Here is a 27,086-nt window from a genome sequence, read left to right as displayed (position 1 = left end):
CTCCATAGTCTTGTTGTCTGTGAATTAACACTGGCCCCCGGCCATGGAGACAGTCTTTAGGAGGCCTCAGCGCCAGGGGCCTGTCAAGGGTTCCAGCCCCCTCTGGCCTTGCCCCTCAAAGCTGCCTGGGCTACCCTTCTCAAAGCACCACCCCCAGCTGCCGGCTGCACTTGGGGTCTGGGAATCCGGTAGCAGCTGTCTTACCTGTAGCTAAGGTGGCCCCATCTCCATCATCCCCCCACCCCGGGGCAGGGGTGAGCCCCTGGCATGTGGAGCCTCTTGGTGTTCCCAGGAGTATCTCACTGCTCTCTCCAGGGGCGGGGGAGGAGCCCTTCCCTCGTCCCCACTGCAGCCCAGCGTGCCACTGCTCACAGGCACCCATCGCAGGGCCTGCCAATAGCGCAACCTCTCCTGGCCACAAGGAGGCCTCCCTGAGCCCAATGAGGGAGGCCGGGAAGAGCAGCCGCCAAGCGTCCAGGTGGCTGCAGCTCAGACTCATGAGGCGGCCACCTCCTCAAGATGCCACCTTGTGTGCGTTCCAGCTGTCCTTTCGACCCAGCTTCTGCCCACTCTGCCCAGGAGCTCTCCTGACTGTTCCAGCCTGCTGAGCTCTCCCTCGGTCGGGGGGTCCCTCTGTGCCTTCCACCTGGGGGTCCCTCGCGTGGCCGGCCCTTTGTGCCGCTGCCTGAACCCCACCCCAGAGCTGCAGAATGTCCGAGAGAAGCCAAGAGGGCAAGGAGAGGGCTGGGCCAGCATGGACTCAGTGCCGAGCACAGGGCTGTGGGGATGGGGGGGTCACTATCTGCTGAACAAAGGAAGGAAGGAAAGAAGACACGGGGTGGGTGAGGGGCAGGGGGCCTCCAAGCTCTGGTCTCCAGGCCGTTCCTGACTCCCAGCTGTGGCTCTGTTTGCTGGGCCAGGAGCCTTCATTGGGCCTTGCGTTGGTGCCCCGTCCTGGGCATCAAAGATGACGGCCATAGCAGCTCCCACTGAGGCCACACTGCCCACAGGGTCTCTCTCCTCACCCGCCCCCACTCAGCCTGGCTGGCTGTGCACTGAGGGCTCAGAGAGGCTCCCTCCTGGGTGGGCCTACGTGGGAGAAAGGAGCTGCAGCGTGCAGTGCCCAGGAAGCCTTCTGTGGTGAGGACAGGCTCACGCTGGAAGTGCAGGCCGCGGGACAGACGTGGACAGGTCGGTGTAGCAGGTAGGGGACGATCTGATGGCCAGAGGGAGAATGGGACCCGGTGCTACCAGAGCAGAAAGGGTGGGCTTCGGAGACCAAACCAGCCCTTGCCCTGGGAGCGCGCTAGCCGAGGAAAACAGTCCCTTTCTTCCCCGTCAGCTGCAAGCACCCACAGAGCATCTCCGACCCCCTTTTTATAACTGTTGTTAAAAGCGTGTAACATAGGGCTTCCCTGGTGGCGCAGTGGTTGAGAATCTGCCTGCCAATGCAGGGGACACGGGTTCGAGCCCTGGTCTGGGAAGATCCCACATGCCGCAGAGCAACTAGGCCCGTGAGCCACAATTACTGAGCCTGCGCGTCTGGAGCCTGTGCTCCGCAACAAGAGAGGCCGCGATAGTGAGAGGCCCACTCACCGCGATGAAGAGTGGCCCCCGCTTGCCACAACTAGAGAAAGCCCTTGCACAGAAACGAAGACCCAACACAGCCATAAATAAATAAATAAATAACTTAAAAAAAATAAAGTGCAAGAAGAGAAAAAGCAAGTGGCTCAAGTGGTTAGTTATTAAAAAAAAAAAAGCGTGTAACATAAAATTTACCATCTTAACAATTTTTAAGTGTACAGCTCAGTAGCATTAAGTACGTTCACATTGTTGGACAACAGATCTCTGGAACTTTTTCATCCTGTAAAACTGAATCTGTCCCCATTAAACAAACCTCCCCATGTCCCTCCCCCTGGCACCACTCTACTTTGTCACTATGAATCTGACTGCTGGAGGGGCCTCATATAAGTGGAATCATACAGTATTTGTCCTGTGTCTGGCTTATTTCACATAGAATAATGTCCTCCGGTTTTACCCATGTTGCAGCAGGTGTCAGAATTTCCTTCCTTTTTAAGGCTGAATAATATTCCATTGTGTGGATAGACCACGCTTTCTTTATCCATTCATCCATCCGTGGACACTTGGGTTGCTTCCACTTCTTGGATATTGGGAACAGTGCTGCTATGAACATGGGTGTGCAAATATCTCTTTGAGACACTTTTAATTGTTTTAGGTATGTACCCAGAAGGAGACTTGCTGGATCATATGGTGATTCTGTTTAACTTTTGGGGAACCTCCATCCTGTTTTCCACATGGCTGCACCCTACATCAGAGTTCTAATTTCTCTACATCCTCACTAACACTTGTTATTTTCTGTTTTTGTGTTTGATTTTTAATAGTAGGCATCCTGATGGGTATGAGGTGGTTCCTCATTGTGATTCTGACTTGTGTTTCTCTAATGCTTAGTGCCCTTCACTCCTTCTCACATCAGTTTCCGGCCCTTTGGATCAGTGAGGGTAGAGCAGGTCCAGGTCTTGTCCACCTCCAAATCCCCAGGGCTGACCAAGCACTAGGCTGGGCGTGCTGCAGCTGATCAGAAACTGACCAAGCGGCATGACTTTTAGGCTGCAAAGGGGCGGCCTCTGGAGAGAGGGGTCTCCCATCACTGGAGGTGGGCAAGGGGTGGCCAGTTATCAGCAGACACACTGTCTGCCAGCCCTTCCTCATTCTGACCCGACCTCTGACTCCCTGGGATAAAATCAGCCCTTGGCCGTCATTCAGCAGATGTTTCCCAAGGGCCTCCTTCGTGCTGGGCCCTGAGCATGAGCGGAGGATGCGAAGAGAAGGGAGTTGGGGGGGGGGGTCCAGGGCATGTGGGGCAGGACACCCAGCCCCCTGATGGCTTAATACCTGCAGGGACCTGCAGCCACTTCCCCACCCACTGCCTGCGCCTCAGGGCAGGGCTGTCCCCAGGTGGCTGCACCCCTCAGGACTGTAGGAGCCTGGGGCCTTGCCCCAGTTGTCCCTGGCCTGGCACACCCTCACCCTTGTGCTCTGTTTGTCACAACCAGTCCACTCTCTAGTCACGACCCCACCCCAGTCTCGACTGGGGCTTGGAAGCTCCTGGGCAGCCAAGTTCCTCCTCTGGCTGAGGAAACCCCAGCTCTTCTGCATGCTCACAGCTCTTGCTGTGATGGCCTCACGGACCCCGAGCCCAGACTGACGGTGGTCTCTGTGGCAGCTCCTCGGAGGACAGAGAAGGCCCAAGTGCCCGCAGCCCACGATCTGGCTCCCAGGCCTACCACCCCCTGCGTTTCCCGACACCAGTCTCTTCTCCCCCGCACCTGCCCACCTCAGAGGAACGGTTTCCTTGAATCCTCCCACTACATCGGGACAAAGCAAAGCAGATGAAAACTCTGGTAAGGAAGACACGGTCCCTACCAAGGGACGGCGAGGCCCTCTCAGGGCTCTGATGCAAGGCTGTCTGCCAACAACCCTCTTGAAACAGGACCCAGAAACAGAGGCACTGCAGGGCCATGCCCGGCTACTGCTGGGCGAGACACTGGTGTCAGGACTCCTAGAAAACTGAGGGCCTGGTGGGAGTGGCGCGCTGCCAGACTCAGCGCCATGGGGACGCAATCAGAGGCAGGCCCACGTCTGCAGGCAGATAATGCTTCCTAGGCAGGTACTGCCCAGGCGTTCTAGAATCCGCTGCTGTCTCCCAATACAGCTGTGAGCAACGTCATAAACGCCAGGCTCCTTCCCTGGACCAGGCTCCTTCCCTGGACCAGGCTGTGTGCTTCTGGAGCCTAGAGACCTACCTTTGCTCATCTCAAGCAAGCTGGGCCCAGGCACCTCCCACAGCGCCAGCCCCCTCCCACAGCGCCAGCCCCTCCCTCCCGGTCACCCTGCCCTGTGCCCACCCCTCATCCCACGTGTTTCCTGCTTTACCTAAATTTGTAGTTCTCAGGCAGGAAGTAGCCCATCTTGCAGTTCTGTCGAGCCTGGAAGATCTGTTTCAGCAGATTCTGCCTGCTGAAGCCATATCCATTCAAAACGCAGCCCCCAAAAAGGAGCTTTCCCCCAGCGAACATCTGTTGACACACAATAAGGAAACAGTGGGAGAGACCCTCAGCACATCAGCACTGAATCTCAGGACAGTGCAGCGGGCTCTCAGAGCTTGTCCCGGAACCCAGGCCTTTCTTTGGTGGTTCTGGGGCAGGGGTGCTGCCGTCCCCGAGTCCCTCAGTGAGGTGTGGCTGAGCCTGTCCCCTATGCAGGCCTGCAAGTCAGAGGGCAGCCTCACCATCCCAGCTTTTGACCCCTGCAGGCCTGACCAGCTGAAATGCCCCTTCACAGAGCCCTGGGGCCAGAAGGGTGTCTTCCTGCTCAGAGGCCCCCAACCCCCTCTGCCTCTAACCCACTTATCTGTTACACTGATGAGTAGGTCCCAGGGGACGGGGGCCCCTTGAGGGCAGGGATCTTGTCCTACTGCTCTCTGCACCCCCACCCTCCACGTGTCAGTCTCAACAAGAGAGGCCTGTCCAAGATTTCTGTGCAAGGATATCCATTACGGTGCTATTTATTATGGCCAAAACCAAAAAGGAAATAACATAAACATCCAACAAAAGGAACACAGGTAGAGAAATAAAGTGATTCTTATGCTGCAGTTAAAAATCATAATTAAAAGGCAGGGTCTCAAAGTCAGAAAATTACTGAAGAGCCCAGACACCAAAATGTGAGCAGGGGTACGCCCCAGGGCTCCCGAAAGCACTGGTCCTAGCACGCACTCAGTGCATGAACAATTAGGCCATCCGGCCGATACGATGAAGTGATTATTTTCTAAACTGCATTTTCCAAAGTTTCTACAATGAATATATGTGTTTTTTTACAATACACTGTTTTTAGCAAAAAGTTATTTAAAAACAAACAGATGAAGAGAATTTGTTTCTTCAGGTTAAGCATCACCTGTCCCTTCAGCCTCCTGGGATGGGAGACACATGGGGTCAGCCTGGGGACGGGAGCCAGGCTCCAGCCCCAGCAACATGCGCTGGGTGACTTTCGGTCAGTACTGCTCTCTGGGCCTCAGCCTGGCCCCTAAATCTGTGATTCCACAAGGGTAGGGGCTGCAAAGACCAGGGTGGCAGGCAGCGGGCAGTGGGTCCCCCTGGGCCCCGGCTCACCAGAACCATCCCCTGCATCACAGCGTACTTCTTCACCAGCAGGGGCGGGTCCCTCTGCAGGGGGCTGTCCAGGTTGTACTGCAGCAGGCGGTAGGGGTCGTGCCGGCACTGCCGAGAGAGAAAGGAGTGCCCGTCACCCCCATGCCAAGAAGACACACTTGGATTCCCACGTTCTCAGCCAGGCTGGTTCCCCTGAGTCCTGAGCCCCATACAACATCCCCTCCCAACTCCTGCTCAGTGGCCCTTCAGCCCCTGCGCGCACACCTCCCCTGACCATCCCCAGAGGATGTCCTGGATCCGCTTAGGGCCCTCTGCTGGTGAAGGTCATCACGGAAATGACTGCCCTCCACCACGTGACATCCATGAGCCCAGCCTTCTGGGGTCTGCAGGACTTGTTTATCCCTTTGCCTGGGAGAAGCCCTGCAGAGATCTGAAGGTGTGCCCTGCTCCTGGGGGTACTCCTTTCCAGGACTCCTCCACCGTCTACCCCCCTCTGCCCCCACTGGCTGCCCCTCTGAACACCTCCCAGTCACCCAATCCAGTGCCAGGACCTGAATTGAATGTTCACCTCAAGGTAGGACCTGGTCAATCCAGAGTAAAGCTTGTCTCTTTCCCCTCCTTTCTGGGTGCTACAGGTCCATTAATATGACTAATGTGTAATGTGATGTTTTCTGGTTCTATCTGTCTTTTATTCCAGGTGCCCCCAGATGTTCTGCCTGACCGTTCAGTTTAAAGTGTGGAATGCAGAACTGCACCTGGGGTTCTAGTTATCAGAGCAAAAGAATGTCAGGGAACGTTTCTGCCTTAACTAAAGACACTGGAATGGTGGCACCAGAGTCACCGTGAGATCTGACACCACCCCCGGTCTGTCCTCTGCCCTCCTCAAATCCCGCTGCCCATTCCTGCGTCGCTTCAACCACCTCAGCCCAGGCCCTGTGCCCATTCATGCTGCCCATGGCTGGGCTGGGCCACTGCACCTTCCTATACTTTCAGACAATTATTAGTGAACAATTAATAGCCCCGAAATAAACTAAAGTCAACTCTAACTTCCCACAAGGGCAGGGATGATATCTATATACAGATGGGTACAGAGCTGGTACTCAATACTGCTCATGGAATCTAACTAAATTGGAATTCTCTCCAGAAAATATATGTGGCTTTGATGTATGAGACCCGTAAAAAGCCTTCTGGCGTCTGATCAGAAGGGTTCCGATGCCAAGCTCCAGGCACTGGCTGGAGTGCATGCCTGAGGGTGGACACCTGGGGGTCAGGGAGGCAGCACCCCTGGGAGGAAGGAAGGAGGGGGCATTCCCAGGGCATACATGGAAATTTAGAACACAGGATTGCAGCCAGAGAGAGACAGGGCAAAGCAACGAATTCGAGAGGTCACAGGGCAAAGAGGACCTGAAGGAGGTCAGCGGTGAACATGAAGCTCTTATGCGCACGCTTGGTCACACTTGGCATCCTCTGCTCCACTTGGTCTGGGGACGGGGCCACCCCATGAACTGTGCTAACCCGGCTGGGAACTGCTGCTGATTCAGGGTGATGATGAGACTTAGGAACGACTCTGCAGCAAGGAGATGGGGTGGGTTCCACGCGCCCCTGACTGACCAACCCCTAGAACTTCAACCACAGTGAGCTGGGGCCTGGAGCGGCCATTTTCCCCCAAGCTTTGCAGAGCCTGCTGCCTCTGCTGGGAACACACACCCATCTGCCAAAACCCTCTCTTCCTGGGAGACCCTGGCTGACCCTCAGAGGCCGCTGGCCCCGTTCCTGGGCTCCTACGTGCCTAGACCTGTCCTCTCATGGCCCTTGCCCGGGCTGCTATCAGTGCCACCCCTGGGGCCTGGCACGGGACCTACACGCGGGTATTCGGCCATGAACATTCCTGAGCCCTGAGGGTCCCATGGTGAGCACGTCTCCTCTAAATGCTCACTCCAGTACATGACCATAATCTGCAGCTTGTGGTCTGGAAGAAAATGGCCAGCACCCTGACCTGTCTCAAGGTCAGAAAAGGCCCCCACCTTGAGTGGTGACATTCACCTGGGACAGGAGGATGAGTGGCAGAGAGAGAAGAGGGCTGCAGATGGTAGGAAGAGCGTGTGCAAAAGCCCAGGAGAAAAGGAAGTGAAAGACGGCCCACGTGCTCTCAGCAAGAGGCTTAGCCAATCCCAGCCCCACGGGGGTCTCCCCCACCCGTGTCCTGGGCTGGGCCCGGGACCAACCTGGATGCAGGGGGAGGCACGGCCCTGCTGCCGGTGACTGTAGAGTGTGTCCAGCAGCCACTGGAGCTGCCCCGACCTGGTGGAGTTCTGGCCTGACACGATCCCGAACACCAGCACCTGGCTGGGGTCTCGGGGTGCTGACAGGAAGCGCTCCAGCTCCACGTCGGACACCAAGGGTGCCCTCACCATGCACTTGCAGCCGGCCCGGACGTCTTCTTTGCGAATGAGCTTTCGCAGAACCAGTGGGCAGTCGGAGGGTGAGATTGCCCACCTGGTGGGGCTGTGAACCTCTCCGGCCTTCCCTCTGCCAGGAAGAACAAGTGGGTGGCGTTTAGTGGGCGGGGTGCAGGTCCCTGGCCCCCAGGCCTAGCTCCAGATGAACAAAGCCCCCACTGCTACAGAGTCAGAGTTGGGCTGCAGGCAGTTCTAGTCTGGCCTCTGCCACCAATGTGCAATGCCGCCTTGGATGGGTCCCCTAACCTCTCTGTGCCTCAGTTTCCTCAGTTGCAAAACAGGATTTGCAAGGGACTCTTTCATCCATCCAACAAAAACTCTGGAATCATCCTGAACGCCTTTCTTTCTCTCACACCCCACATCCCGTCCAATCTATCAGCAAGCTTGTCTACTCTACATTCAAGACAAATCCAGGATCCGACCACTTTCCCTGCCCCCACTCCTAGTAACATGGTTTAAGCCTCCATCATCTCTTGCCTGACTGCCTACCAGTGTCTCCTAATGGGTCTTTCAAGGGATCCTGTTAGAACTAAGTCACACCCACACATAGAAAACAAACTTATGATTACCAAAGGGGAAAGGGAGCGAGGGATAAATTAGGAGCTTGGGATTAACAGATACCCACTACTGTATATAAAACAGGTAAACAACAAGGACCTACTGTATAGCACAGGGAACTATATTCAATATCTTATAATAAACTATACTGGAAAAGAATCTGAAAAAGTATGTGTGTACTTTGTTGTACACCTGAAACATTATAAATCAACCATATGTTAATAAAAATTTTTTAGAAAAAGAGCCAAGTCATACCACATCACTACTCTCTTCAATACCCTTCAGTGGCTTCCCACCTTCACAGGATAAAAGCCAAAGTCCCTACAATGCCCTCCAAGGCTATACTTGATCTGGCCTCTTCCTCACCCCCTCTACCTCTTATTCTCCTCCAACATTCTCACCTTTGCTCACTGCACTCAGCCCCGGCGGCCTCTTCTCACCCTCCAACCTCAGGCCCTTTGCTCTTGCTGTTCCTTCTGCCTGTCTGGCTTTTCCCCCAGATGTGTGCTTTCTCACCCGACTGTTCTGTTGGGAATTGCATCCCTCCATCCCCAACAAACTTCCCCCTTCCCTGCCTATTTTCTTTACCACTGCTGACTATCTAAAATACTATATAGGACTTCCCTAGCGGCGCAGTGGTTAAGAATCTCTCTGCCAATGCAGGGGACATGGGTTCGATCCCTGGTCCAGGAAGATGCCACATGCCGTGGAGCAACAAAGCCCATGTGCCACAACTACTGAGCCTGCACTCTAGAGCCCGCAAGCCACAACTACTGAGCCTGTGTGCCACAACTATTGAAGCCCACATGCCTACAGCCTGTGCTCTGCAACAAAAGAAGCCACTGCAATGAGAAGCAAGTGCGCCGCCACAAAGAGTAGCCCCCACTCACTGAAACTAGAGAAAGCCCGTGTGCAGCAACGAAGACCCAATGCAGCCAAAAATAAATAAATAAAATAAATTTAAAAGTTCCTGTCCAAAACAGTTTAAGGTAAAAGCTTGCAACTGTGTGGACCACTTCTGTCTGAAACTAAGATGTTTCCTCCTAACAAGCTGAAAACGGTTTCAATAAAAAGCTTTTTAAAAAAATACTATATATTTTGATTATTTATTTTGGTTGTTTTACTTCTCCATCCCAATGGAACATAAGATCCATGAGTTCATGAGTTTGGAGCGTTCTTCTCAGTGGAATAAGAGTAAAGATTCAATGCGTACTCAAAAAATAATCAAACAAGTATTTATCAGGGAACTACTATGTGTCAGACACTGCACAGGGTTGTTGCAGGGTTGTGAAGGTTGTTGTATTTAGACGGGAATAAGTACCATCCAGATAGAAAGAACTGCTATGACTTTTACTCTTATCATTACTACTGCCTTACACCCTGGTTAGCATTTTACAGCATCCATAGTCCTTGGCATAGACATTGTCTTGGTTTATTTTGTAATAACCCTAAATAATAGGTTGAGCAGACACTATTATCACTGTTTACAAATGGGAAAACAGAAGGCTCCCACCAGGTGAAGGGGTTGCCCAAGTTCATACAGTCATTAAATGGTAAGGGCTAGGATTAGAAGCCAGATCATTCTGAAAAAGAGCAATGCAAGTAATTTACTGCTCATAATTATTCAGAGGCTACCTGATACTAATAAATACTTGCTAAACAAACTGAAGGATAGCTCTTCTTCAAGAACGTGAACATCTGCAGGGCAAAAGGTTGGATCTGTTAATCACAACTTATATCAAGATAAATCCAAAATGGATTAAGCATTTAAATGTAGGAAATTAAGCCATAAAAGTTCTAGTAGAAAATATGTTAAAATCCTTTTATAACTTTGGAGCAGGTAAGACTTTTCATAATTATGACTCAAAAGTCCAGAAGTCATGATAGAAAAAGATTGATAAATTCAACTACACAATAGAAAAAAACCAAGAAACCCTGAGTGGAGAAACTATCACAAGCCAAGACAAAAAAGAAATGACAAACTGGAAAACATATATGATACTCCTATCACAAACAAGTGGCTAGTTTCCCTACAACATAAATAACGGAAATGAATTTGAAAAATTTAATAACCCAATAAAATATAGACAAAGGAAGTGAACACACAATTTATGAAAATTATATAGAAATGAATTAATCATAAGAAAATAGGAGTGATGTTGCCTAAAATGGCAGAGTAGGGAACTCCATAACTATGTCCCTCCACAGAAGGTCACAAACAAACACCTACAAACTACAAGCAGCAATAATAAACCCTGGAGAAAGGGGAGTATTTGATTTCCAGAGTTACTGCATTGTAACATTCTAAATGAGTTTTCAACAAAAAATTATGAGGCATGAAGAGAAACAAGAAAGTATGGCTTTGATACCAAAGCCAGACAAAGATACTGTAAGAAAAGAAAAATACAGATGAATATCCACTATGCATACAGATGCAAAAAACCTCAAAGAAATACTAGGAAGGCAGAGGCATATGTTCCAGATGAAGAACAAGATAAAACCCCAGAAGAACAACTAAATGAAGTGGAGATAGGCAATCTACCAGAGAAAGACTTCAGAGTAATGATCGATCATAAAGATGATCCAAGATCTTGGAAAAAGAATGGATGCGCACTGCAAGAAGTTACAAGAAACTTTTAACAAAGAATTAGAAAATATAAACAACAACCAAACAGAGTTGAAGAATAACTGAAATGAAAAATACACTAGAAGGAATCAATAGCAGATTAAATGAGGCAGAAGAATGGATAAGTGAGCTGGAAGACAGAATGGGGGAAATCACTGCTGTGTAAGAGAAGAAAGAAAAAAGAATGAAAAGAAATTAGGACAGTTTAAGACACCTCTGGGACAACATTAAATGCACCAACATTTGTATTATGTGGGTCCCAAAAGGAGGAGAGAAAGAGAAAGGGCCTGAGAAAATATTTGAAGAGATAATAGCTGAAAACTTCCCTAACATGGGAAAGGAAACAATCACCCAAGTCCAGGAAGCGCAGAGAGTCCCAGGCAGGATTAACCCAGGGAGGAACATGCCAAGACACATAGTAATCAAACTGACAAAAATTAAAGACAAGGAGAAAATATTAAAAGCAGTAAGGGAAAAGCAACAAATAACATACAAGGGAATCTCCATAAGGTTATCAGCTGATTTTTCAGCAGAAACTCTGCAGGCCAGAAGGGAGTGGCACGATATATTTAAAGTGATGAAAGGAAAAAACCCATAGCCAAGAATACTCTACTCGGGCTTCCCTGGTGGCGCAGTGGTTGAGAATCTGCCTGCCAATGCAGGGGACACGGGTTCGAGCCTTGGTCTGGGAAGATCCCACATGCCGCAGAGCATCTGGGCCCGTGAGCCACGGCTACTGAGCCTGCGCGTCTGGAGCCTGTGCTCTGCAACAAGAGAGGCCACAATAGTGAGAGGCCTGCGCACCGCGATGAAGAGTGGCCCCCGCTTGCCGCAACTGGACAAAGCCCTCACACAGAAACGAAGACCCAACACAGCCAAAAATAAATAAATAAATAAATAAATAAATATTAAAAAAAAAAAAAAAAGAATACTCTACTCTGGGACTTCCCTGGTGGTCCAGTGACTAAGACTCTGTGCTCCCAATGCAGGGGGCCCAGGTTTGATCCCTGGTCAGGGAACTAGATCCCATATGCCGCAACTAAGAGTTTGCATGCCACAACTAAAGATCCCTCATGCCTCAACGAAGATCCCACGTGCTGCAACTAAGACGCAGTGCAGCCAAACAAATAAATAAATAAATATTAAAAAAAAAAAGAATACTCTACCCAGGAGTAAGAAGACAAACTATCCAGCAAGGCTCCCATTCAGATTTGACAGAGAAATCAAAAGGTTTACAGACAAGCAAGAGCTAAAAGAATTTAGCACCACCAAACCAGCTTCACAACAAATGCTAAAGGAACTTCTATAGGCAGAAAATAAAGGAAACAAGAATTTTTTTCTATTTTCTATCAATAGAAACAAGAAAATTCTGAAGTAGGAAAGCTCATCAGTAAAGGCAAACATACAGTAAAGACAGGAAGTCATTCACACACAAATATAATATCACAACCAGTAATTGTGAGGGGACGAAAGTACAAATGCAGGATATTTGAAATGCATTTGAAATTAAGAGATTGACAACTTAAGACAATCATGTATTTATATAGACTACTATATCAAAACCTCATGGCAATCACAAACCAAAAATCTGTAATAGATATACACACAAAAAAGAAAAAGGAATCCAAACACAATACTAAAAATAGTTATCAAATCATAAGAGAAGAGAACAAAAGAGGAAAGTAAGAAAAAAGGCCTACAAAAATCCAAAACAATTAAGAAAATGGCAATGAGAACATGTATATCAATAATTACCTTAAATGTAAATGTATTAAATGTTCCAACCAAAAGACATAGACTGCTGAATGGATACAAAAACAAGACCCATATATATGCTCTTTACAAGAAACCCACTTGAGATCTAGAGACACATACAGACTGAAAGTGAGGGAATGAAAAAAGGCATTCCATGCAAATGGAAATCTAAAGAAAGCTGGAGTAGAAATATTCATATCAGACAAAATAGACTTTAAAATAAAGACTGTTACAAGAGAAACAAGAAGGACACGTGATTAAGGGATCAATCCAAGAAGAAGATATAACAATTGTAAATATACATATATACACACACACACACACACACACACACACACACACACACACACACACACACACACATATGCATCCAACACAGGAGCACCTCAATATACAAGGCAAATGTTAACAGATATAAAAGAAGAAATTGACAATAACACCAAAATAGTGGGAGACTTTAACACCTCACTAACATCAATGGACAGATCATCCAGACAGAAAATCAATAAGGAAACACAGGCCTTCAATGACACATTAGACCAAATGGAGTTAGTTGATATCTATAGAGCATTCCATCCAAAAGCAGCAGAATTCACATTCTTTTCTAGTGTACACAGAACATTCTCCAGGATACATCACATGCTGGGTCACAAAGCAAGCCTTGGTCAATGTAAGAAAACTGAAATCATATCGAGCATCATTTCTGACCACAATGTTATGAGATTAGAAATCAACCAATGGATCACTGAAGAAATCAAAGGGAAAATCAAAAAATACCTAGAGACAAATGAAAATGAAACACGATGATCCAGAACCCATGGGATGCCACAAAAGCAGTTCTAAGAGGGAAGTTTATAGCAATAGAAGCTTACCTCAGGAAACAAGAAAATTCTCAAATAAACAACATAACCTTACACCTAAAGCAACTAGAGAAAGAAGAACCAAAAAACCCCATAATTAGTAGAAGGAAAGAAATCATAAAGATCAGAGCAGAAATAAATTAAATAGAGACAAAGAAAACAAGAGAAAACATTAATGAAACTAAAAGCTGGTTCTTTGAAAAGATAAACAAAATTGATAAACCTTTAGCAAGACTCATTAAGAAAAAAAGGGAGAGGGCTCAAATCAATAAAATTAGAAATAAAAAAGGAGAAGTTACAACTGACACCACAGAAATACAAAGGACCATAAGAGACTACTACAGGCAACTATATGCCAATCAAATGGACAGCCTAGAAGAAATGGACAAATTCTTAGAAAGGTACAATCTCCCAAGATTGAACCAGAAATAGAAAATATGAACAGACCAATTATCAATACAAATACTGAAACTGAATCTGTGATTTAAAAACTCCCAACAAACAGAAGTCCAGGACCAGATGGCTTAACAGGCAAATTCTACAAAACATTTAAAGAAGAGCTAACACTTATCCTTCAGAAACTGTTCCAAAAAATTGCAGAGGAAGGAACACTTCCAAACTCATTCTGTGAGGCCACCATCACCCTGATACCAAAACCAGACAAAGATACCACAAAAGAAGAAAACCATAATTTGAAAACATGCATTCATCCCAATGTTCATTGAAGCACTACTTACAATAGCCAAGACATGGAAGCAACCTAAATGGCTATCAACAGCTGAATGGATAAAGAATATGTGGGGTGTATATATATATATATATATATCAATACAATGGAGTATTACTCAGCCATAAAAAAGAATGAAATAATGTCATTTTCAGCAACATGAATGGACCTCAAGTTGATCATACTAAGTGAAGTAAGTCAGACAGAGAAAGACAAATATCATATGCTATCACTTATATATGGAATCTAAAAAAAAAGATACAAATGAACTTATTTACAAAATGGAAACAGACTCATAGACATAGAAGACAAACTTACGGTTACCAAAGGGCAGTGGTGGGAAGGAGGGATAAATTAGGAAGTTGGGAGTAACATATACACACTACTATATATAAACTAGATAACCAACAGGGACCTTACTGTATAGCACAGGGAACCATACTCAATATCTTGTAATAACCTACATGAGAAAATAATCTGAAAAAGAAAAAATATATATATCTTTGCTGTATACCTGAAACTAACAAAACATTGTAAATCAACTATACTTCAATAAAAAAATTAATTTAAATAACTAAATAAAAAAATAAAATTTAATATCGCTTTTGCACTAAAAAAAGAAAGAAAGAAAGAAAAGAAATACTAGCAAGCCAAATCCAGCAGCATATTAAAAGGATTATTCACCATGACTAAGAGGAGTTTGTCCAAGGAATGCAAGAGTGGTTCAACATATGAAGATGAATCAATGTAATATATCACACTAATAAGATGAAGAGGACAAAAACCACATGATCTTCCCAATTTACAAAGAAAAAGCATTTGATGAAGTCAAACACCCTTTCATGATAAAAACATTTGACAGACATGTTAAAGGAACTTCCTCAACATGATAAAGGGCATTTATGAAATACTCACAGCTAACACTATACTCAATGGTGAAAGACTTTAAAGCTTTCCCCCTTAGGGATAAGGAATGAGACAAGGATACCCACTTTCACCATTCCTATTCAACATTGTACTGGAGTTCTAGCTAGAGCAATTAGGCAAGAAAAAGAAGTGAAAGCCATATAAATTGAAAAGAAGGAGGAGTTAAACTATTTCTATTCACAGATATGATTTGTATATAGAAAATCCTAAAGAACATATACACACACACATGTGCATGTGTGCAAGCACAAACTATTAGAACTAATAAACAAATTCAGCAAAATTTCAGAATAAAAGATCAACACAGGGCTTCCCTGGTGGCGCAGTGGTTGAGACTCTGCCTGCCAATGCAGTGGACACAGGTTCGAGCCCTGGTCTGGGAAGATTCCACATGCCACGGAGCAACTAGGCCCGTGAGCCACAACTACTGAGCCTGCGCGTCTGGAGCCTGTGCTTTGCAACAAGAGAGGCCGCGACAGTGAGAGGACCACACACCGTGATGAAGAGTGGCCCTCGCTTGCCACAACTAGAGAAAGCCCTCGCACAGAAACGAAGACCCAACACAGCCAAAAATCAATCAATTAATTAATTAATTTTAAAAAAAAGATCAACACACAAAAACCAATTATGTAAAAAAAAAACAGTTATGTTTCTATACATTAGCAATGAACAATCTGAAAAGGAAGTTAAGAAAATAATCTCATTTATAATAGCATCATAAAGAATAAAATACTTAGGAATAAATGAAACCAAGAAAGTGAAAGGCTCACACAGTGAATACTACAAAACACTGTTGAAAGAAAATTTTAAAGACCTAAGTAAATGGAAGACACCCATGTTCTTGTATTGAAAGACTTAATGCTGTTATGATGGCAATCCTACCCAAAATGATCTACAGATTTGGCACATTTCCTATGAAAATTCCAAAAACCTTTTTCTTTTTGCATAAATAGAAAAGCCAACCCTAAAATGCATATGGAATTGCAAGGAGCCGTGAGCAGCCAAAACTACCTTGAAAAAGAAGAACAAAGTTGGAGGACTCGCACTTCCTGATTTCAAAACTTGCTCTAGTGCTACAGTCATCAAAACAGTGTGGTACTGGCATAAAGACAAGCATACAGACCAATGGAATAGAATAGAAAGCCCAGAAATAAATCCTCGCAAATGATTTATGGTCAAATGATTTTTGACAAGGGTGCCAAGACCATTCAATGGGAAAGGACAGTCTTTTCAACAAATAGAGCTGGGAAAACTGGATATCCATATGCAAAAGAATGAAGCTGGATCCTTACCTAACACCTTATACAAAAGTTAATTTGAAATGGATCAAGGATCTAAATATAAAACATAAAATATTATAATTTTTAGAACAAAACTTTGCAGAGAAGCTTTACAACATTGAATTTGGCAATGATTTCATGGATATGACACCAAAGGCAGAGGCGACAAAAGAAAAAATAGACAAATTATACTTCATAAAAACAAAAACTATGTGCACCAAAAGACACTATCCACAGAGTAAAAAGGAAACCCACAGAATGGGAGAAAATACTGGCAAATAATGTATCTGGTAAGAGATTAATATCCAGGATATATAGAGAACTCCTAAAATTCAACAAAATAACCAACCTGATGGAAAAATGGGAAAAGGACTTGAACAGACATTTCTCAAAAGAAGATATGCAAAATGGTCAATAAGCACATGAAAAGATGTTCAACAACACTAATCATCAGGGAAATGGAAATCAACACTACGAGACACCACTCTCACACCCATTGCAATAACTACCATCAAAAAACCCCCCAGAAAACAGCAAGTATTGGTGAGAATGTGGGGAAATTGGAACACTCTGCACTGTTGGTGGGAATGTAAACTGGTACAGCCACTGTGGAAAACTGTATGGTGGTTCCTCAAAAAAATTACAAAATAGAATTATATAATTTAGCAAATCCATTATGGGTATACACCCAAGAGAATTGAAAACATGGTCTTGAAGAGATATTTGTACATCCAGGTTCATAGCAGTATTATTCACAATAGGTAAAACATGGAAGTAACCCAAGTGTCTACTGACCAATAAATTGATAAGCAAAATGTGGTCTCTACATGAAATAGGATATTATTCAGCCTTAAAAAGGAAGGGAATTCTGCAATATGTTATAACATGAGTGAACCTTGAGGACATTATGTTACATGAAATAAACCAGTCACAGAAAGACAAATACTGTATGATTCCACTTATATAAGGAACTAAGTGTAGTCAAAGTCATAAAGACAGAAAGTAGAATGGTGTTGCCAGGGACTGGGGGAGGGGGAATGGGAAGTTAGTGTTTAATGGGTAAAGACTGTCAATTTTACAAGATGAAAAGAGTAATAGAGATGAATGGTGGTGATAGTTGCACAACATTATGAGTATATTTAATATCATTAAAATATATACTTTAAAATGATTAGGATAATAAACTTTATGTTATGTGTATTTTACCACAATAAAAAAATTGAAAAAGAAATGAAAAGATACTCAACTTCACTATAATAAGATAAATACAAATTAAAACTATACTAAGGTAACATATTTGGCTGATGAGAGACTGTAACTTGGTATAACCCTTATAGAGATTAATTTGGCACTATCTCTTAAAATTATAAATGCATATGACTTTTAGCCCAGAAATTCCATCTTTAGAAATTTATACTCAAATATATGTGTACAAGTGTGAGATAATGAATATATATGGCTATTGTCTTCAGCATGGCTTAGAATAAGAATAAAGGATTGCACCAATCAATCATGGAACATCTATACAATGGATATTACCCATCCTGAGGAAAAAAAAAAGATGAAATTGATTCACAGAATAATCTCCAAGATATACTAAGTAAAAAAAGCAAAGTTCAGAACAGTGCTATTAATATGATATTTTTTAAGCAAAAAAGAAGAGAGAAAGAGGAAGAAATAAAGTATGTTTGCATTCGCTTGCACAGGCATTGAGAAATTCTAGGCTGGGTTTTGCTAATGGGGCACCAGCAGGAGATGGGAGGAGAGGAGGAGCATAAGGTTGGGTATTTACAACTCCAGTTCCCTCCCTGTGGGGTCACATATCTCCCATCACAGGCCACTGCTCCTGTCGCAAGGTCCTCCCCATTGCTTTCTCTGTCTGGAACTTAGCCATTTGTCCTGCACATCAGATCCAACCTCTTCAGCCTGGTCTCATCAAGGTTCTCCTTCCCAGCTGAACTTGACTTTACTCTTCAGACAGGCCCACACATTTGGAACCACCTCCCATCTGCTAGCTGTGACCTCTGCAATGCTGAAAGCCTAGAGCCTAAGTTACTGTGACTAGCAGCCCATCGCAGAGCTCCCTTATCCCACATCTGTCAGTTCTGTTAGCTTTACTTCCAAAATGTACTAGAAATATGTCTAATTTTCTTGTTATTTCTGCTACTACCCTTGACAGCACAACATTAGTGTCATCAGGATTACTAAAATCGTCTCCTAACTACTTTGATTCCACTCTTCCCACCCTAAAATAATTTTCCCACAGAGCAATAAGAAATGTTTCCACTTCCAACAATGGCTAATTAGTGTCTTTTAGACCAATCTTCCTTCTGAGAAAAATGAGAAAAGCTCAACAAAAAATATTTTAAAAAACTGTTTAAATGCATTAGAGACTTCACAAGTCAATGAGAAATTGCAGGGTCAGGATCTGGAAGAAGAGGGAAACCAAGAAGATGAATGTGACCTTTAAGACAGCTTTATCCCTCTCAGCAAACACTGATTCTGAAAATGAAACCTGGGGATGACAGGCTGAGCAACTGAGCAGAGCTCCTGACATGCTCATGGCTAAAGGGAGAAAAGTGGGAGTTCAGGGCCCATTGAAGAAGATGGCCCTGATAACAATCCTGAAGAGTGAAGGTGAAACAGAAATAGACAAGCCCTAACAAAGACCAAAGCACAGTTTCAGTCCCTGTCTGGATGACGGTGGTCTGGCCACAGCCAAGCTGACAGTTGAAAACAAAGGTAAATCTTATCTTAAGGAACATTACATCACCCAGAGCCTCAAATTATCTCTATACTTTTTCATATACAATGTGTGGCATGCACAAAACATCAAATACTTTAAAAGTCAAGGACTAACTGAAAACTATGAGAAACATCTACAGGGATATAGATATTGGAGATATCTGATACAGACATCAAAGTAGCCATGATTAATATATACAAGAAAACAGGAGATAAGATGAAGAATTTCAGCAGAGAATAAAATTCTAAAAGAATCAATTAGACATTCTAGAATTTAAAAATAGAATAAATGAAATCAAGAATTCAAGGGATAAGTTTTATCAGCATATTAGACACAGTTAACAAGAATATTAGTAAACTGAAAGTCAGGTCAGTAGAATATAGACTAAAGTACAAAGGATGGAAAATATAGACTCGAGAAAAAAAGATGCATGGAACTCACTGAAAAGGTATAACATAAACATACTTGGAGTGCCAGATGCAGAAGAGAGGAAAAGGAGGAGGAAAGAGGGGAAGGAAGAAGGGAGAGAAGGGAAAAAGGATAGAGCGAATATCTCATGAATTAATGGCTGAGAATTTTCCAAAACTAATGAAAGCCACAGATCATGAAATGCTGCAAACAAAGGAAAACTCAGAACTTCAGGAATTAAAGAAGAGCAACAGAAATGACAAATAACAAATTACATAATACACTATGTATTTTTTCTTAAGTGCTTTAAAATATGTTTGACTGTTGAAAGCAAATATTATGATGCTGTTGAAGAGTTTAAATATATGTACATGTAATACATATGATAATAGAAAGGAAGGAGGGTAAAGAGACATGATTGTAAGGCTTCTACATTTCCCTTGAAATGGTAACTATTAGGCCTAAACATACTGTGAAAAGTAAGGCATGTATTGACTAGAACGTATATGCTAAGGCAAACAATAACATAAAAATTTAAAAACAGGGGCTTCCCTGGTGGCACAGTGGTTGAGAGTCTGCCTGCCAATGCAGGGGACGCGGGTTCGAGCCCTGGTCTGGGAAGATCCCACATGCCGTGGAGCAACTAGGCCCGTGAGCCACAACTAATGAGACTGCGCGTCTGGAGCCTGTGCTCCACAACAAGAGAGGCCGTGATAGTGAGAGGCCCACGCACTGCAATGAGGAGTGACCCCGCTTGCCACAACTAGAGAAAGCCCTCACACAGAAACGAAGACCCAACACAGCCATAAATAAATAAATAAATAAATAAATAAATAAATAAATAAAGGAGTTCCTTTAAAAAAAAAAATTAAAAAACAAAGAGCTATAGCCAAAAAGCCAATAGATAAATTAAACTGGAATACTAAAAATATTCAAACAATACAAAAGAAAGCAGGAAAGGGGACAGAGAGAAATAAAAATGCAAAGGATACAAACAGAAAAATAATAAAATAGCAGACTTAAACTATATCAATAGTTATATTAAATGTAAATGGTCTAAATACACCAATTAAAAGACAGTGTCAGGGACCTCCCTGGCAGTCCAGTGGTTAAGACACTGCACTTCCAATGCAAGGGGCGCAGGTTCGATCCCTGGTCAGGGAACTAAGATTCCACATGCCGCACAGCACAGCCAAAAGATTAAAAAAAAAAAAAGACAGTGTCAGACTAAACAAAAAACCAAGACCTAATTATATGCTGTTTACAAGAAACCCACTTTAAATATAATGATATAGATGATTAAAAATAAAATAATGGGGACTTCCCTGACGGTCCTGTGGTTAAGACTTTGCCTTCTAATGCAGGGAGTGCGGGTTCGATCTCTGGTAGGGGAGCTAAGATCCCACATGCCTCGTGGCCAAAAAACCAAAAACATAAAAAAAAGAAGCAATATTGTAACAAATTCAATAAGGAGTTTAAAAATGGTCCACATCAAAAAAAAAAAGTAAAATAATGGAATACTTGTATCAAGCAAACACTAATCAAAAGAAAGCTGAAGTGGGTATATTATCATTAGACAAAGTAGACTTCAGAACATAATTATCAGGTATCAAGAGAGATGTTACATAATGACAAAAGAGTTAAATGTGCTGTACCCAACAACATATCTCCGAGATGTATGAAGCAAAAAACTGATATAGAATTAAGGTAAAATAGACAAATCCATAATTATATTTGGAGACATCAACATTCCATTCCTACCACTCAGCAGAACAAGACAGAAGATCAACAAGGATGTATAAGACTTTTACAACAATATCAACCAATTTGACTTCATTGACATTTGTTGAAGACTCCACCATCAAGACCATGAATACAGACATATATTCTTTTCAAGTGCACAAACAGCATTCACCAAAACAGATATTTGGGGTCATAAAACAAACTTTAATTAACTTAAAAGAATGGAAAGCGAACAAAATACATTCTCAGACTATACCAGAAATAAACCAAAAATCAATAACAGAAAGACATCCGGAAAATCCTCAAATATTTGGAAATTAAATACCAGACTTCCAAACAACCATGGGTCAAAGGTGAAACACAGGGAAATTAGAAAATATTTTAGACTGAATAAAAACGAAAATCCAACATACCAAAATTTGTGGGGTGTAGGCAAAGCAGTGCTTAGAGAGAAATTTACAAAATTAAATACTTATGCATTAAAAATATAAGGGCTCAAACTAATAATCTAAGCTCACAACTTAAGGAACTAGAAAAAGAGCAAATTAAACACAAAACAAGCAGAAGGAAGATAAAGAGCAGAAATCAATGGAATTGAAAATAGAAAAACAATAGAGAAAAATCAATGAAACCAAAAAGTGATTTTTTGAAAAGATCAATAAAATTGATAAAACTGTAACGAGACTGACCAAGATAAAAATGAGAAGACATAAATTACCAATATCATAAATAAAATGGGAATATCACTAAAGACTCTATGGACAGGGACTTCCCTGGTGGTCCAGTGGTAAAGAATCTGCCTTCCAACGCAGGGGGCGTGGGTTCGATCCCTGGTCAGGGAACTAAGATCCCACATTCCGTGGGGCAACTAAACCCACGTGCCAAAACTACTGAGCTCGCATTCCTCAACTAGAGGCAGCGTGCCGCAAACTACAGAGTCCACGCACCCTGGAGCTTGCACACCACAACTAAAGAAGAGAAAACCCACACACCCCAACTAGAGAGAAGCCTGCATGCCACAATGAAAGATCTCGCATGCCTCAAGGAAGATCCTGCATGCTGCAACTAAGATCCGATGCAGCCAAAAATAAATTAAATAAATAAATAAATAATAAATCTTTAAAAAAAAAAAAGAAGAAGGAGGGGAGGAACCAAGACGGTGGAGTAGAAGGACATGCTCTCACTCCCTCTTGTGAGCACACCAGAATCACAACTAGCTGCTGGACAATCATCAACAGGAAGACACTGGAACTCACCAAAAAAGATACCCCACATCCAAAGACAAAGGAGAAGCCACAATAAGATGGTAGGAGGGGCGCAATCACAGTAAAATCAAATCCCATAACTGGTGGGTGGGTGACTCACAGACTGGAGAACACTTATACCACAGAAGTCCACCCACTGGAGTGAAGGTTCTGAGCCACATGCCAGGCTTCCCAACCTGGGGGTCCGGCAATGGGAGGAGGAATTCCTAGAGAATCAGACTTTGAAGCCTAGTGGGAATTGATTGCAGGACTTTGACAGGACTGGGGGAAACAGGGACTCCACTCTTGGAGGGCACACACAAAGTAGTGTGCACATTGGGACCCAGGGGAAGGAGCAGTGACCCCAGGGGAGACTGAAACAGACCTACCTGCTAGTGTTGGAGGGTCTCCTGCAGAGGCGGGGGGTGGCTGTGGCTAACCGTGGGGACAAGGACACTGGCAGCAGAAGTTGTGGGAAGTACTCCTTGATGTGAGCCCTCCCAGAGTCTGCCATTAGCTCCACCAAAGAGCCCAGGTAGGCTCCAGTGTTGGGTTGCCTCAGGCCAAACAACCAACAGGGAGGGAACCCAGCCCCACCCATCAGCAGTCAAGTGGATTAAAGTTTTACTGAGCTCTGCCCACCAGAGCAACAGCCAGCTCTACCCACCACCAGTCCCTCCCATCAAGCGTCTTAGATAGCCTCACCCAGCAGAGGACAGACAGCAGAAGCAAGAAGAACTACAATCCTACAGCCTGTGGGAAAAAAACTCCACGTTCGCAGAAAGATAGACAAGATGAAAAGGCAGAGGACTACGTACCAGATGAAGGAACAAGATAAAACCCCAGAAAAACAACTAAATGAAGTGGAGATAGGCAACCTTCCAGAAAAAGAATTCAGAATAATGATAGTGAAGATGATCAGAATGGAGGCAAAGATCGAGAAGACACAAGAAATGTTTAACAAAGACCTAGAAGAACTAAAGAACAAACAAACAGAGATGAACAATATAATAACTGAAATGAAAACTACACTAGAAGGAATCAATAGCAGAATAACTGAGGCAGAAGAACAGATAAGTGACCTGGAAGACAGAATGGTGGAATTCACTGCTGGGGAACAGATTAAAGAAAAAAGAATGAAAAGAAATGACGGCAGCCTAAGAGACCTCTGGGACAACATTAAATGCAACAACATTCACATTATAGGGGTCCCAGAAGGAGAAGAGAGAGAGAAAGGACCCAAGAAAATATTTGAAGAGATTATAGTCGAAAACTTCCCTAACAAGGGAAAGGAAATAGCCACCCAAGTCCAGGAAGCACAGCGAGTCCCATACAGGATAAACCCAAGGAGAAACACGCCGAGACACATAGTAATCAAATTGGCAAAAATTAAAGACAAACAAAAATTATTGAAAGCAGCAAGGGAAAACTGACAAATAACATACAACGGAACTCCCATAAGGTTAGCAGCTGATTTCTCAGCAGAAACTCTAAGCCAGAAGGGAGTGGCATGATATACTTAAAGTGATGAAAGGGAAGAACCTACAACCAAGATTACTCTACCCGGCAAGGATCTCATTCAGATTCGATGGAGAAATCAAAAGCTTTACAGACAAGCAAAAGCTAAGAGAATTCAGCACCACCAAACCAGCTCTACAACAAATGCTAAAGGAACTTCTCTAAGTGGGAAACACAAGAGAAGAAAAGGACCTACAAAAACAAACCCAAAACAATTAAGAAAATGGTCATAGGAACATGCATATCGATAATTACCTTAAACGTGAATGGATTAAATGCTCCAACCAAAAGACACAGGCTTGCTGAATGGATACAAAAATAAGACCCATATATATGCTGTCCACAAGAGACCCACTTCAGACCTAGGGACACATACAGACCGAAAGTGAGGGGATGGAAAAAGATATTCCATGCAAATGGAAATCAAAAGAAAGCTGGAGTAGCTATACTCATATCAGATAAAATAGACTTTAAAATAAAGAATGTTACAAGAGACAAGGAAGGACACTACATAATGATCAAGGGATCAATCCAAGAAGAAGATATAACAATGATAAATATATATGCACCCAACATAGGAGCATCTCAATACATAAGGCAACTGCTAACAGCTATAAAAGAGGAAATTGACAGTAAAACAATAATAGTGGGGGACTTTAACACCTCACTTACACCAATGGACAGATTATCCAAACAGAAAATTAATAAGGAAACACAAGCTTTAAATGACACAATAGACCAGATAGATTTAATTGATATTTATAGGACATTCCATCCAAAAACAGCAGATTACACTTTCTTCTCAAGTGTGCACGGAACATTCTCCAGGATAGATCACATCTTGGGTCACAAATCAAGCCTCAGTAAATTTAAGAAAATTGAAATCATATCAAGCAACTTTTCTGACCACAATGCTATGAGATTAGAAATGAATTACAGGGAAAAAAACGTAAAAAACACAAACACATGGAGGTTAAACAATACGTTACTAAATAACCAAGAGATCATTGAAGAAATCAAAGAGGAAATCAAAAAATACCTAGAGACAAATGACAATGAACACACGACGATCCAAAACCTATGGGATGCAGCAAAAGCAGTTCTAAGAGGGAGGTTTATAGCTATACAAGCCTACCTCAAGAAACAAGAAAAGTCTCAAGTAAACAATCTAACCTTACACTTAAAGGAACTAGAGAAAGAAGAACAAACAAAACCCAAAGTTAGCAGAAGGAAAGAAATCATAAAGATCAGAGCAGAAATAAATGAAATAGAAACAAAGAAAACAATAGCAAAGATCAATAAAACAAAAAGCTGGTTCTTTGAGAAGATAACCAAAATTGATAAGCCATTAGCCAGACTCATCAAGAAAAAGAGGGAGGGGGCTCAAATCAATAAAATTAGAAATGGAAAAGAAGAAGTTACAACAGACACTGCAGAAATACAAAGCATCCTAAGAGACTACTACAAGCAACTCTATGCCAATAAAATGGAAAACCTGGAAGAAATGGGCCTTCCAAGACTGAACCAGGAAGAAACAGAAATTATGAACAGACCAATCACAAGTAATGAAATTGAAACTGTGATTAAAAATCTTCCAACAAACAAAAGTCCAGGACCAGATGGCTTCACAGGTGAATTCTATCAAATATTTAGAGAAGAGCTAACACCCATCCTTCTCAAACTCTTCCAAAAAATTGCAGAGGAAGGAACACTCCCAAACTCATTCTATGAGGCCACCATCACCCTGATACCAAAACCAGACAAAGATACTACAAAAAAAGAAAATTACAGACCAATATCACTGATGAATATAGATGCAAAAATCCTCAACAAAATACTAGCAAACAGAATCCAACAACACATTAAAAGGATCATACACCATGATCAAGTGAGATTTATCCCAGGGATGCAAGGATTCTTCAATATATGCAAATCAATCAATGTGATACACCATATTAACAAATTGAAGAATAAAAACCATATGATCATCTCAATAGATGCAGAAAAAGCTTTTGACAAAATTCAACACCCATTTATGATAAAAACTCTCCAGAAAGTGGGCATAGAGGGAACCTACCTCAACATAATAAAGGCCATATACGACAAACCCACAGCAAACATCATTCTCAATGGTGAAAAACTGAAAGCATTTCCTCTAAGATCAGGAATGAGACAAGGATGTCCACTGTCACCACTATTATTCAACATAGTTTTGGAAGTCCTAGCCACGGTAATCAGAGAAGAAAAAGAAATAAAAGGAATACAAATTGGAAAAGAAGAAGTAAAACTGTCACTGTTTGCAGATGACATGATACTATACATAGAGAATCCTAAAAATGTTACCAGAAAACTACTAGAGCTAATCAATGAATTTGGTAAAGTTGCAGGATACAAAATTAATGCACAGAAATCTCTTGCATTCCTATACACTAATGATGAAAAATCTGAAAGAGAAATTATGGAAACACTCTCATTCACCATTGCAACAAAAAGAATAAAATACCTAGGAATAAACCTACCTAGGGAGACAAAAGACCTGTATGCAGAAAACTATAAGACACTGATGAAAGAAATTAAAGATGATACCAACAGATGGAGAGATATACCATGTTCTTGGATTGGAAGAATCAATACTGTGAAAATGACTATACTACCTACTAAACTACTCCTAACTACCTATTAAACTACTCCTACCTACTAAACTACTCCAACACTACTCCTAACTCAGGCACTGACATTCTCCCTAACTAAGGCCTTGACATTACTCTTAACTCAGGCCCTGACACTGTCCCTAACTAAGGCCCTGACACTACTCCTAACTCAGGGACTGACACAGATCCTAACTAAGGCCCTGACACTACTCCCAACTCAGGCACTGACACTGTCCCTAACTAAGGCCCTGACACTACTCCTAACTCAGGCACTGACAGTGTCCCTAAATAGGGCCCTGAGACTACTCCTAACTACTACTAAAATGACTATAAGCAATCTACAGATTCAATGCAATCCATGTCAAATTACCAATGGCATTTTTTATGGAATTAGAACA

General features: G+C 43.2%; 2 protein-coding genes across 2 annotated transcripts in view; one reads left to right on the top strand and one right to left on the bottom strand.

Annotated features, from left to right (window-relative positions):
• MRPS25 (mitochondrial ribosomal protein S25) overlaps positions 1–27,086 on the top strand; it is a 455,776-nt gene that overhangs the window by 280,964 nt on the left and 147,726 nt on the right. The gene's annotated exons all lie outside the window — the stretch shown is intronic.
• LOC309607306 (uncharacterized protein C3orf20) overlaps positions 1–27,086 on the bottom strand; it is an 89,315-nt gene that overhangs the window by 6,977 nt on the left and 55,252 nt on the right. The window contains exons 12-14 of the mRNA XM_082345706.1: positions 7,412–7,715; positions 5,187–5,294; positions 3,955–4,097 (exon numbers count right to left, since the gene is read on the bottom strand). Of these exons, the coding sequence (XP_082201832.1) occupies positions 3,955–4,097; positions 5,187–5,294; positions 7,412–7,715 (555 nt within the window). The remainder of the gene's footprint in view (positions 1–3,954; positions 4,098–5,186; positions 5,295–7,411; positions 7,716–27,086) is intronic.

The sequence above is a fragment of the Balaenoptera borealis genome (genome assembly GCF_965194805.1).
Source record: "Balaenoptera borealis genome assembly, chromosome: 12".
NCBI lineage: Eukaryota > Metazoa > Chordata > Mammalia > Artiodactyla > Balaenopteridae > Balaenoptera > Balaenoptera borealis.
The sequence above is the reverse complement of the archived record's forward strand: the minus strand, read 5'-3'. Positions and strand labels throughout refer to the sequence as shown.